We start from the raw sequence: 13,430 nt of genomic DNA on the forward strand, positions 1-13,430 counted from the left end.
TGCCAAAACAGCGGCTGGGAATAGGCCTATCATGTGCCAGTATACACACAATGCAATACAATTTATTTTTATATAGCCCAAAAATCAAACAAGAAGTGCCGTAATGAGCTTTAACAGGCCCTGCCTTTTGACAGCCCCCCAGCCTTGACTCTATAAGAAGACAAGGAAAAACTCCCAAAAAAAACCCTTGTAGGGGAAAAAAATGGAAGAAACCTTGGGAAAGGCAGTTCAAAAAGAGACCCCTTTCCAGGTAGGTTGGGCATTCGGTGGGTGTCAAAGAGAAGGGGGTAATTACAATAAAATACACAGAACAGAACACAAGTAATCCTCAATACAATATAATAGTGCAATAGGAATAGTACAAGAAATAGTACAGTAGGCCTTGGTAGTCCTATGCCCAGCCACTTTACTCACTAGCCCACCCACATTTATAACTTAGCCACTATTTTGCATAATTTTTGGATAAGTGGATTATAATATTCATCCCCCTGATTAAAATATCACTTAATTATAAATCCATCCATTTTCCAACCCGCTGAATCCAAACACAGGGTCACGGGGGTCTGCTGGAGCCAATCCCAGCCAACCCAGGGCACAAGGCAGGAACAAATCCCAGGCAGGGTGCCAACCCACCCACAAGCAGGACACACACAAACACACCAGGGCCAATTTAGAATCACCAATCCACCTAACCTGCATGTCTTTGGACTGTGGGAGGAAACCGGAGCGCCCGGAGGAAACCCACGCAGACACGGGGAGAACATGCAAACTCCACGAAGGGAGGACCCGGGAAGCGAACCCAGGTCTCCTAACTGCGAGGAAGCAGCGCTACCACTGCGCCATCGTGCCACCATAACTATAAATTCACACAGCAAAATCGGCAGTGTTACTTTATCACCACAAGAGTTAATTTAACTCTTAAAAATGAATTGTTAAAGTGTATATACGGTGGGTTATTTTACAGCAAATGTCTACCTAACAAGGTTTAGAAAATAAGATTAACTTTACATTTTACCAATTACAGACACTCAAAATATGTGAGATTACATAAGGTTATCATAATGAATTCACTAGTTTGTGAATTTCCCCTTGGGATTAATAAAGTATCTATCTATCTATCTATCTATCTATCTATCTATCTATCTATCTATCTATCTATCTATCTATCTATCTATCTATCTATCTATCTATCTATCTATCTATCTATCTAGTTAGAAGGTTTGAGAAATGTGAACTATGATAAAGGCCCGCTTAGACTTTGTACGTCTGTGTAGCTGCAAGGGTCCACTTCAACTAAATTTCATCCAAAGTCATGTTCTGTGAACATGTGTTCACATTCCTCCAAATTTTTATGCCTGCAAAGTTTAGTGTGTGTAGACCATGCATGCACTAGACAGCAAAACATGGAAGGCTTCCAAAGAGAAATTCAGTGTGCACGTATTGAATAATTTTGCAAAACAGCAAGTGCCATCCAGACAAGATTAAAAAAAAAAAAAAAGTTACGCGACAGCATCTGCATCCATTTCGTTTTGGAAAATAAATGTTCCTTATGTGTTAACAATATCTTGACAAACAACCCTTACGTTCTTTCATGGCAAAAAGAAAGGAATAAAACATTCCAGAGTTTGATGTTGGCCTTGACAAAATTTCATAGTGGCCTACTGGCAAGTGAAAACTCCACTGCCAGCTGGGCTAAGTTTAGTGCTGTGTGTGCTAGCAGCACTACTACTAAGTATGCCAACTAATGTCTAAGGCCAGGTTACTGATTTGTCTGAAATTCACAGACCACCAACTCAACCAGTCCTAAAGTCTCCAAATTCTGTTGCAGCCAGCAAGGTGCACAGCTTTGCAGTTAATTTGTACAACAGATTCGGCACATGGCTGGAATACAGGATGTCGAATGATGCGATTTTGGTGATAACGTAATTGAGTACAAATTCACTCATTGATTTTGTGACTAGAAATGCAAGAATCAGGCATGTACAAAACCTGAGTCAAGTAAAACTAATGGGGCAGTGCTTTATAAATCCACAAATTACAAAGAACTTCAAAAATGGTAAATCCATTGGTTTGCTGTTATAAAAAGTTATAATAGATGCTTTTTATGTCTTATAATGGGCTGGTATCCTATAAATCTTGTCAAAAGGTAGGAAGTCACTTTATTTTCACTATTTGTAAGTTCTTTTAAATTAGTATTAGCAAAAATTCAAACAGGAAATGCCCTATTCTGCTTGATCTTGCCACACATCTAGAATTAGCTAAACTTCCCTCTGACCCTGACTTGGATAAGCAGGTCAATAATCAATGGATGATGCACAGCAATGAATGAGTGAATGAATGAATGTGAGCATTTTGAAAATATACAGTAATATGTATTCCTCGCTGGAAAAGCTACAAAAATAAAGAGTTAAATATTTTATCTAATGTCATAGGAACTCATGGGAGAGCCTGCTTAAGAACTGCACATGCATCTATTTGCATCCATAAACATGAAGACTCATAGAATCCAAAAGTGATGTGTTCACTGGCACGTTTTTATTATTTCTGTGTATTTTAACTGTTCTCTCTCCGACAATATGCTTTAATAAGTAAATGCAATATGAACAGCAGCATATGTGTCTTGTGCTACCTTGATTATCCCACTCAAACTATTGTATGCTCATTTTTTATTTCTGCAGGCTTCATGATTTAGTGGCTATGAGACTCCAAGGTTTCAGGCTAATATCTCACTGCTGACCGACTTCGATCCTCACCATATCACTTCACCTGCCTCTGTGCCAGCTGTCTAAATATGGCTTCTCATTTGCATGAATACCTCACACTGGGACAATAGCTAAAAAGACAGCTAAACATAGCATTACACTGTCCAACCTGCTATATCCAGTTCTGGGTCATGGATGGGCCTATCCTGGCAGCACTGGTTTCAAGGCAGTAAATGCCAGTCCCTCGCAGGGCATACTCATGCAAAAAATTCACACTCATACAGAGTCACATTAGAATCACCAATATAACCGAAATAAAACCTGATGGGTTTGACAACAGCCTTAATGTCAGCCATCTCGATTCAAATTCTTCCTGATTAATCCTTTAACACCATGTCAAGTAAAACTGCACACTGACACAGGCTAGTCCAAAATTTGATTCCAAGTCAGTAGTAGAGCTATAGAGCAACAAGACTAACTGTGCCATCCACACATATGCTTTTTCATTAACTGTCATTGAGATTTTATGAAAACGATTGTTAAATTAAAGGAAGTATGCAGTGCAAATCAGAAACCAAACCAATGCAGCCAATGCATTGCACGACACACTTATACACACACATCCACTGTTACTCATACCAGGTTTATCAACCTAACAAGCACATTTATGCAAGGAAAACACAGTACTCGAAGATAACTCCCACCCGTGGCATACCACTTTCACAAAGATAGCAACTGTATAAGGATTCAAAGCCAGTCTTCTAGAGTTTTGAGGCAGTAAAGCATACCACTGCAGCCCCTCTAGAATATTCACTGTGTATCTCATTTTACATGACTGCAAAGCACAACAAAAAATGGAAAAGATGACAGTTTTATTCTGGTCGATACATATTCAACAAATGCTGTCTTATCAAGGGAAACAATATTATTATTAAAGACTCCAGCCATCCTATACAGTCAGTTTTCTTCCTCCTCCATTCAAGGCAGTTAGCACTTGTACCGCTAGATTGAAGAACCATTGCTATGGACAAGTCATGTAAAGACGAGTCATTCTGAATGCTGGTAACTTCAACTAGGGAAATTTGGATGGAACAAACTTCTAAAGGCATGCTAGGTTTTGGACACAACAGGCTCAACCAGCTGTGTTCAAATGTTAATCCCTTTAAATGCCAACCTGTGGTACATCTGGAGAGGTTTAGTTGTTACACACAGATTGTCTTACTACATGTTACTGCCATCTATAAGCCCGTTGCTGACAGCAGAAGCTCTCTGCTCTCCAAGCCAGTAGTTCTTATGGATATTTGTGGGGTTGTTGTTTGTTTATAGTAATATTTATATATTTACAGTATCTTCTCTTGAGCTTCTGTAAAATTTAAATTTCCTGATGGGGACAAAGAAAGTGTATCTATCTATCTATCTATCTATCTATCTATCTATCTATCTATCTATCTATCTATCTATCTATCTATCTATGGCTAATCAACAGTCAACTCCATGAGTATTTCTTGTATTTATCGTCTTTTGTTGTTTTTAACAGTTGGTATTATATTTATTTTTCATTATTGCTGCTAGTCTGTGGGAGACATACAAGTAGGAATCATATTGTAATGTGTAAAAACATTAAACTTTTTAGTTGTAGATCACCTCTTTCTAAGTACATTCATAGACTTGCCTATCAATGCTCTTGAATGTTCATTTCCAATGAACATTACTGGCCTCGGGTAACAGTTTACACTTGTAATGGGTGTTTATCTGTAACAGATAATTTATTGGTTGTGCTATTATAGCTTTTAATCAGTTGAGCAGAACAACCACTTTGCCCAAATCAAAGGAAATAGCAAAACTATTCCCTGAAATTTACTATTTACTAAGTTAATGCTAATCGTGAAAAGCAAAGATTAATATTTACAAATAAGGATGGCCGGCCGGGTCCAGCTTTCTGGGTTTGAATAGCAACCCAGACATTGTCTATGTGGAGTTTGCATGTTCTGTCTGCGTCTGTGCATTATTTTCTCAGAGAACACTAGTTTTTATCCCATGATTCAGAGATTTGCATTTTAGGTTAACTGATTATTTTAAATAGGCGCCATCTATGTGAGTGGTCTCTGGGGTCCCCACCTAGAGATAGCTGCCGTCTTACACCTAATGCTACCAGAATAGGCCCTGCCCTGTGACTCTGAGTTGCATTCAATGGGTTTGAGAATGTTAAGTTCACAAAGATGCAGAATTTAATATAAAACTTGGATATTATTCTATATTGCATAATTCAGTCTTTACTAAGCCATTTTCCTGCTCTTACAGTATTTAAATTACATAAACAATAAAAGGTATGTCCTTTAGTAATGGATATCCCACGGTCTTCCAGCCTTTCAAATAACATTCCACATATGAAAGCCCAAAATTAGTTTGCCCTGATTTATGATAGATTAAGAAATAACTACAATGTTGGACAAGCATTGTTACTTTTATGTGCAAGACTACGTGTTACTTTTTTTAAAGAATTTTATTACCATTTAATGAATTATTACCATCCATCCATCCATTTCCTTACCATGAGTATCCAGGGTAGCTGTAACCCTGCCAAATTCTCCATAGTGTGTGTTCACCTGGTGACTGACCAGCACCCTGTTCAGCTGTTGTTGTTGAATTAGCACCATTCAATAAATTTTAATTATATAAGGTATAACAATTTTCTTTAAAGTAACATACATCCATTCATTTAACTGTACCTGAACCGGTGTAGCAGTACTGCACACATACATTTAAATGGTCAGTGTCTCCTCATATAGCACCTAATGTGCACGGAAAGAACAGGAATGGCAGGGAAAAAGAAACATGTGGACAAGGTGAGAACACAGAAGCTAAACACAGACTGGCCTGTGAAGAACTCTGAGAAAAAATGCTATCCACTGTGCCAACCTACTACTCCTCATTGAATTAAGGGTTTAAATAAAATGCTTTCACAGTTTTTATTTATTGAATACACAAAACTGTTTCATGTTATCTTACATGGTGATCTTCTAGCAAGTTTCTGCTCAGCATTATTTTTACTTCAGTCTCCTATCATCACATTGTTATATTCTTGTAAAACAGCAGTTAAAAGAAATAATGATAATATGAGACTGAAATGTACAGAGGTGGAGGTGAGTGAATGGTGTAGCTCATCTCTCTCTCTGCTTCTTCTATAAAACCATTTAATTTGTTGCAATGTCCCCCGAGATTTGAAAGATTGAAGAAACACAGTGAAATCTATACGGTTACAGTTCACTAATACCAGTAACACTATCAAATTGTCACATCACTGTGTAACACTGTCTTGACAACGGCAAGAAGTGAAACAAATAAAAATGTTCAGCTGAAGCTGAGCAGCCTGCCACTTTAATACAGTCATATATATAAAAGGAAAGAAGGTAAAATAAACATTACAGCAAGCCATCCATGGATTTTACGAACCCTCTTAAAGGTAAAGGTCATAAAAGCCTAGTAACACAGGGCAAAGGATCGGAACCAACTCTGGATGCGGTGTCAGCTCTCTGTAAGACACATCCACTCACAAAACCATTTACAGTCAATAGTAAACCTAGCCTGCAAGTCATAAGGATTTACAGTATGAGGAAGATTAGAAAAGTGACATGTGGAGAACTAGTAAACTCCATACAGACAATGTCTAGGATTGAAACCCTGTCTCCTGACCTCACACCTGAGCCTTAACTGAATTAAGACAGATTTGAGACTGCTATCTTCGATTAAAACTGATAGATAGATAGATAGATAGATAGATAGATAGATAGATAGATAGATAGATAGATAGATAGATAGATAGATAGATAGATAGATAGATGTGTGTATACATATATACAGTGTATATATATATATATATATATATATATATATATATATATATACAGTAGCTCAAAAGAGGAAATTGTGAAATTTGTAAAAATAAAAATAAAATCCACCTGAGTATAACACCCTTTCATCAATCAATAAGCACTGCTTAATACAGAGCAAGGTTACAGAAATCACTGTAAAGCACTACAGTCTTTAAAGATTAGTTTTGATGAAGGTAGCTGGAAGAAGATTACTGTGAAGCATACCAAGTTAAAAACTGTGCCTGTTTACCTTTAGTTACATGTTTTTGTTTCAGGGTGTGTGAGCAGAGGTAGATTTTTTAATTATCATTTGTTCATGAAGTTAGACTGTTATTTGATCCCCTGACCAAAAAACAAGTTTTCCCTTTTTTATGCATTATGTGACATTTTCAGTGTTGGAATTTATAGCTAAATGCTTTTATCAGCCATAAACCGCTCCCCTGATACCAGTAATTACCCACGTTAAACCTTTTTGGTAATTTACACACTGTGTCTGTGCCAGAGATGCCAGGGGAGACTTTTGGTTGCCTAAACTATTGCACATCTGCAGCATACAGCATTGGGGGAAGCGAAGGTTGCTGCTTTGTAAAATGTGACCTACAGTACAACGGTCTGCTGGGAGCAGTTGAACACAGAGATAGTGCACCCCCCCAGTCTGCCTCATCCCTCTCTAGAAGCTTAACGAACTGGAAAAGATTCACAGTGCCCCTTTTCCTCACTGCACACCTATAAAAAGAGATAATAAAACTGACAGCCTCTTGAGACATGTTCCTGCTACCTAAAACATTCCTTGTGAGAATAATGTTAAGAACTTTATTAATGCTGTGAGACTTCAACTACAGGGGTATCTATCTATCTATCTATCTATCTATCTATCTATCTATCTATCTATCTATCTATCTATCTATCTATCTATCTATCTATCTATCTATCTATCTATCTATCTATCTATCTATCATATCAGTTGTATATAGTGCCTTTTATCTATTATATAGTGCCTTTTATCTATTATATAGTGCCTTTTATCGGTCATCTATTATACTGTGCCTTTCATCTGTTTTGCAGTGCCTTTATCTATCTATATATCTCTCTATAAATCTAATAGTGCCTTTCATCTATCTATCATATAGTGCCTTTCATTTATCTATTTATTTATCAATCATATAATGCAGAATTAAAGTCAAATTTGCATATTATGAACTTACTGATGACATCAACACTTTTAAATTTATATGGGGCAGTGGGGAATTGTTGTACTCTGTTGTTAGTAGCTAATTAAGCATGAGCTGGTGATGGGGGCTTCCCTTTAGATCTTTTCCATTTTTTTCTTTGTTTTTCTTGCACTGATTTTTAGTTGTGTTTCTCATGTTTAATATGATATATAACTGTTGATATTGTCCTTTTGTTTAATACAGGAATTTTTAAAAATGTATCATATATTGCCTTTTATTTTCCTATCTATTTATCAGTCTATCATGCCAATTATCTGTCTATAATATAGTGCCTTTCATCTATCTATCTATCTATCTATCTATCTATCTATCTATCTATCTATCTATCTATCTATCTATCTATCTATCTAGTACATAGTGTCATCTATCTATTTTATAGCTATTTGATCTCTTTTAAAAGCTATTATGTTATCTATATATGAGTATACACAGTACAAAGACATAGACTTGCAAATACAATAACATTAAAAATATAATAATACTGCAGCAAATGAAGGTAGCAGTTAACTCTGTTTTTAAATGCAGCACTCCAAATATGAACATGTCTGATTTAGTATAAAAATTAGTAAATCTGTGTGTAAATAATGCTTACCTCAGTGTTTTATGAGTTTCTGTCTATGCATGCACTATAATACAAACAAGAAATCAGATTGTTTTTTTAATTGAAATAACTCTGTCCCTGTACTGAGTGTGCACGTAAATATATTTATGTGCATGAATGTACAATATTTATGTATGGATGTTTGAAGGTAATAGGTATATTTATGTGTTCATGCAACAAACAGGTGTGAGTATGTATGTGTCACCATGTAAAATTCAACCAGGGAAAAAATATCCATGTGCAATGTTGTATATGGCACACTTTTGTATGTTTACGTTGTATGAAATAGTCAGTGTAAAGGGTCAGCTATACATATGTTTGATGCATTTTACAGATTTATAAACACAAAGACTTTATTTTCTTCCTTGCCTTTTTCCCTTTGAAAACTTAGATAGATAGATAGATAGATAGATAGATAGATAGATAGATAGATAGATAGATAGATAGATAGATAGATAGATAGATAGATAGATAGATAGATAGATAGATAGATAGATTGGAAAAGATCTAAAGGGAAGCCCCCATCACCAGCTCATGCTTAATTAGCTACTAACAACAGAGTACAACAATTCCCCACTGCCCCATATAAATTTAAAAGTGTTGATGTCATCAGTAAGTTCATAATATGCAAATTTGACTTTAATTCTGCATTATATGATTGATAAATAAATAGATAAATGAAAGGCACTATATGATAGATAGATGAAAGGCACTATTAGATTTATAGAGAGATATATAGATAGATAAAGGCACTGCAAAACAGATGAAAGGCACAGTATAATAGATGACCAATAAAAGGCACTATATACAACTGATAGATAGATAGATAGATAGATAGATAGATAGATAGATAGATAGATAGATAGATAGATAGATAGATAGATAGATAGATAGATAGATAGATAGATAGATAGATAGATATTGTCTCTTTACACTGACATGCCTATGGATGTGCTTTTTCATAGTTTCATGTCTTTCAAATCTTCTCTGACTACAGAAAATACAGAACTTGATTTCTAAATCTCTGACAGCTCAGCTTCTCTCCATTAAAGGACACACACAAAGACTCACTGAAGTGACAAATCAAACGTGTTGCGTGGCCGTCATGAAAAGGTCAAGTGGCAATGAAGTTTTGAACATAAAATCAGAGACTCTGAACAAGCAAGAATTGAAGTTTTTTTTTTTTTTTTTTTAAAGACGAAAACGGCCATTGGTTTACGGGATGCTCGAGTACATCGATCGGCTTTAAATGAGACCTTGAGAAAAAAATTAACAAGCATTTATTGAGTTGCACAAGTATCAAAACCTCTGTGATGTGGTTAAATTGATCTGCTTCCACTAGTAGCCTTTTTGAGAAGGTATTGAAGTTTTAGCTTACTTTTTTTTGGTTTGTTGCGTGAGTATTGCTGCCACTAGATGGCCTTGTGTAATATTTATTAATTGCCTTAACGCAAAATTGCCATCCATCTTGCACAACTTGGCAAAGTACTTGTTGAGAACAGCTGTCCTTCTAACTCAAATACAAATTATGTGCGGGTATCTTGCCAGCATGTCCATATGATCTCTCCTCACTTTGCAGTGACCTTCGAGTAATAAAACCTCCTGCAATCTAAAATGCAAGGCTAGCATATCAAGGAGAATGCCAGCGCTATGGCATTACTGTCAGGAATCTATAGAAGTAAATACTGTGAATGAGTGCGTGTCTGGAAAGGGCGGGTGTTTAATGTGCTTTAAATTCCCAGGGTGATAACGGAAAATATAAGAAGTGTCCGTCTAAGTAAAGGCACGTCACTCCAGCGCGCAACAACAGAGCCTATAAAAGATCAAGTGAGTAACCCAGATAAGCCTGGCGATGTCACCCAGGCAAACGAAAACGCAAACTCTGCAAGTGCCTGCAAGTGAGACACCGATGCGCACCCGACGGGATAGATAGACAGACACCATTATTATTATCACCTCCATTATTATACCCCCTCTACCACCTTAACTATATCCAGTAGTGCTCCCAAACCGCCGCAACCGCCAACAGCATTTCAGCTCAAGAATCCAGGGATGCGGAGATCAGTATTGCCACCCATGCCAATTTTTTAATTAAAAAAGCAAGTCTTAAAATTAATTCACACAACAAACGGATATATATATATATATGAAAGATTCTTTTTTTACCTTGTCCTGCTAACCACAAGTGAAGAATGATGCAGGCTTCACTTAGTCTCATGGCTGGATGGTAGAAGTAATCACAGCAACCGACAAGTAAGAAGTGGAATTGAAGTCGAGTGGAGTCCGGCGGAGTGCAGTACAGTGGATTACAACAGAGTTCACTGCCGTCTGCTGGGTTTCTCTCTCCAGATTCCTCTCACTTTCTCTATCCCCCTCTTCTGTTTTTTTCTTGCAGCCCCGGACAAGTTTTTTTTTATTATTATTATTTTTTTCCTTATTTATTTCTTTTCCACCTCGGCACCCGAAGCTCACAAAGCGGTGCACGCATCCCGCACCAAGCGGTTTCCCATTCTAGTGTGCTATGCCTCCGTCTGCCTCTCTCGCCCGTATTGACTGCCGGTCCATTCTCAGTTTCAGAGCATCATCCTCGCGCGCTCCGCTCAGAGTCGAGCAGCAGCAGGCGCAGCAGCAGCAGCTCAGCGCCGAGAGCTCACAAAGCTTTGCTCCTCCCTCCCTCCTCCAGCTCCTTGGCCGTATGGATGGATGAGTGACTGTGCCTCAGCAAGGCGCTGAAGAAATGAGACCTAATCTCTTAGGGAGCTGTGTTGCCATGAGGGAGAGGAGCAAACAACACCGATCTGAAGGGACGAAAGTCATTGCAAATGTGTGATCTGTGTGAATGCGTATGGCAGGAGTGGCTCATCTCTACATCAATTGGACAACATTCCAGAGCTCTTCAGAGGCTGACAAACTACTTGCTTTTACACTGGTAGCCATACAAAATATATTTACATATACACACAGTGGACATATAGAGTACAAAATGTATATTCATACATTTGCAACCAACATACACACACACCCACGTTCACATATATATGTGCGGCTTGCGCAAACTATGTGTATACCATTTACTTTTAGTATACATGTCACAAATTCAAATGCCCTGAACCTGCTGCAAAGTAGCCAACCAGAAATGCACCGTGGGATGCTGACCATGGAGTGGGAGCCCTCTGTTTGAAGGAGAGCTGAGTCTCTACTTTGTCTCTGAGTAATAGCCAGTTTCAGAATCTGTTCCTGGGGGAGATGAGGTACTTTAGCAACACAGCCTGTCAGCCTTTCTGACAAATTCATGCCTGTCATTGTCTCTATACATTTCTTATTGCCACATTGACCACTGTAATCCATGCCAGTCCACTCTATTAATCTACATTATTCTCAACAAAATCTATTCTCAGTGTATTATGTTAGCTTTATTTTTTTCTTTTCTCTGTATTTTAAAGAGCATGAAGGATTCTGTTTGAATTCTGTTCTTATTAAATGCTTAGAAAAATATATTTAAATAAAACTAAAGGTAGTATATAAAACAAGGATATAGTTTCAGTTAGTTGTTTGGATTAGCTTTTAATGACAAGAAATAATTATAAGTATCTTGCTTATTGCTAACCTATCTCATCCATCCATTTTCTTAACCTGCTTTTCCAGGACAGGTTCGTGGGAAGCTCGAGTCTTTTCCAGCAATCATCAGACACAAGGTAGAAGCACCTGGACAGGACACCAGTCCATCGCAGGGTGTATTCAAAAGCTATAAATTATTTATCTCCTTTTAAAAAATACTAAACCAAGATGAGTACATTTGGAAGGTCTCACACTACAGAGTTTTGCTATGGGTGTTGGCAGCTGGACTATTTTTAATGATTCTAAGTAATAGTTGTATTTATAATGAATAATAAATAATGTGGTTTTATTACTGCAACTATAACAAAATTCATAAAGCAGTCTTATTAAATGGTCTTTCATCTAATTCCAGATTACAATGTAAAAGAAAATAAATGAAGTTTGTGAAGATGGCTACAAATGCGATAGATAGATAGATAGATAGATAGATAGATAGATAGATAGATAGATAGATAGATAGATAGATAGATAGATAGATAGATAGATAGATAGATAGATAGATAGATAGATAGATAGATAGATAGATAAAACAAACTCTGAATTTGTCCAGTCAATTTAATCATAAGTCAGAATAGCATGCATGTCTTTAACTTGTAGAATGAAATCAGAGCCTGTCCATCCATTTTCCTACTTTAATGGTGCATGTCAATTGGGACCTAAAACCTATTCTGGCAGCACAGGGCACAATTTAGAGCCTAGAACTGGGATCTGAGCTGAAAACTTTGGTGTACTGAAGAAGTAGCACTTCCCCTTCTACCCCATATTGGAAAAAGTTGGCTCCAAAAATGGATAAAAAAATTTAACTATACTGTTATTGACAAAATATTACAAAACCAATAAAAATTCTATACAAAGATGTTAACAGTACTATGCATAATGTATAATGACATCAATAATATCAATTATTCAATATATCAGTTTATTATTTAATAAATGACTATTCTGCAAACGCATTACATAAAGAAAGCAAAAATGAACACAGAAAGATAGATGGAGAAAGAGATACTGTATGTAAAGCAGTCTCTAATAGATAAATTGGTATGTAAAGCAGTCTGTAAGAGACAGACAGACAGACAGACAGACAGACAGACAGACAGACAGACAGACAGACAGACAGACAGACAGATAGATAGATAGATAGATAGATAGATAGATAGATAGATAGATAGATAGATAGATAGAACAAACTTTATTTGTCCCCAGTGTAATTTTTTACAGAAGCTCTTTAAATAAATAAATGCACTAATAGATAAATAAATATTAATACACACCAGAATGACTAAAAACAAAGACAAATTTAAAAAGAAAGAAAAGTTCTGACTTGGCAGTCCCAGTCCCAGTGAGGCATTATGCAGGCGTATTGCTGTTTGTATAAAGAAATCCCAGTAGTGTTTCTTGACACACT

The 13,430-nt window shown here is 36.8% G+C and overlaps 1 protein-coding gene across 4 annotated transcripts in view; it reads right to left on the reverse strand.

Annotated features, from left to right (window-relative positions):
* kirrel3b (kirre like nephrin family adhesion molecule 3b) overlaps positions 1-11,258 on the reverse strand; it is a 971,552-nt gene extending 960,294 nt beyond the window's left edge. For all 4 annotated transcript variants that reach the window (XM_028810345.2, XM_051932391.1, XM_051932392.1 and 1 more), the window contains exon 1: positions 10,574-11,258. In XM_028810345.2, the coding sequence (XP_028666178.1) occupies positions 10,574-10,625 (52 nt within the window). In that variant the 5' untranslated portion in view covers positions 10,626-11,258. The remainder of the gene's footprint in view (positions 1-10,573) is intronic.
* Between the last annotated feature and the right edge of the window lie 2,172 nt (positions 11,259-13,430).

Source organism: Erpetoichthys calabaricus, chromosome 9 (genome assembly GCF_900747795.2).
Source record: "Erpetoichthys calabaricus chromosome 9, fErpCal1.3, whole genome shotgun sequence".
In the NCBI taxonomy this organism is placed as follows: domain Eukaryota; kingdom Metazoa; phylum Chordata; class Cladistia; order Polypteriformes; family Polypteridae; genus Erpetoichthys; species Erpetoichthys calabaricus.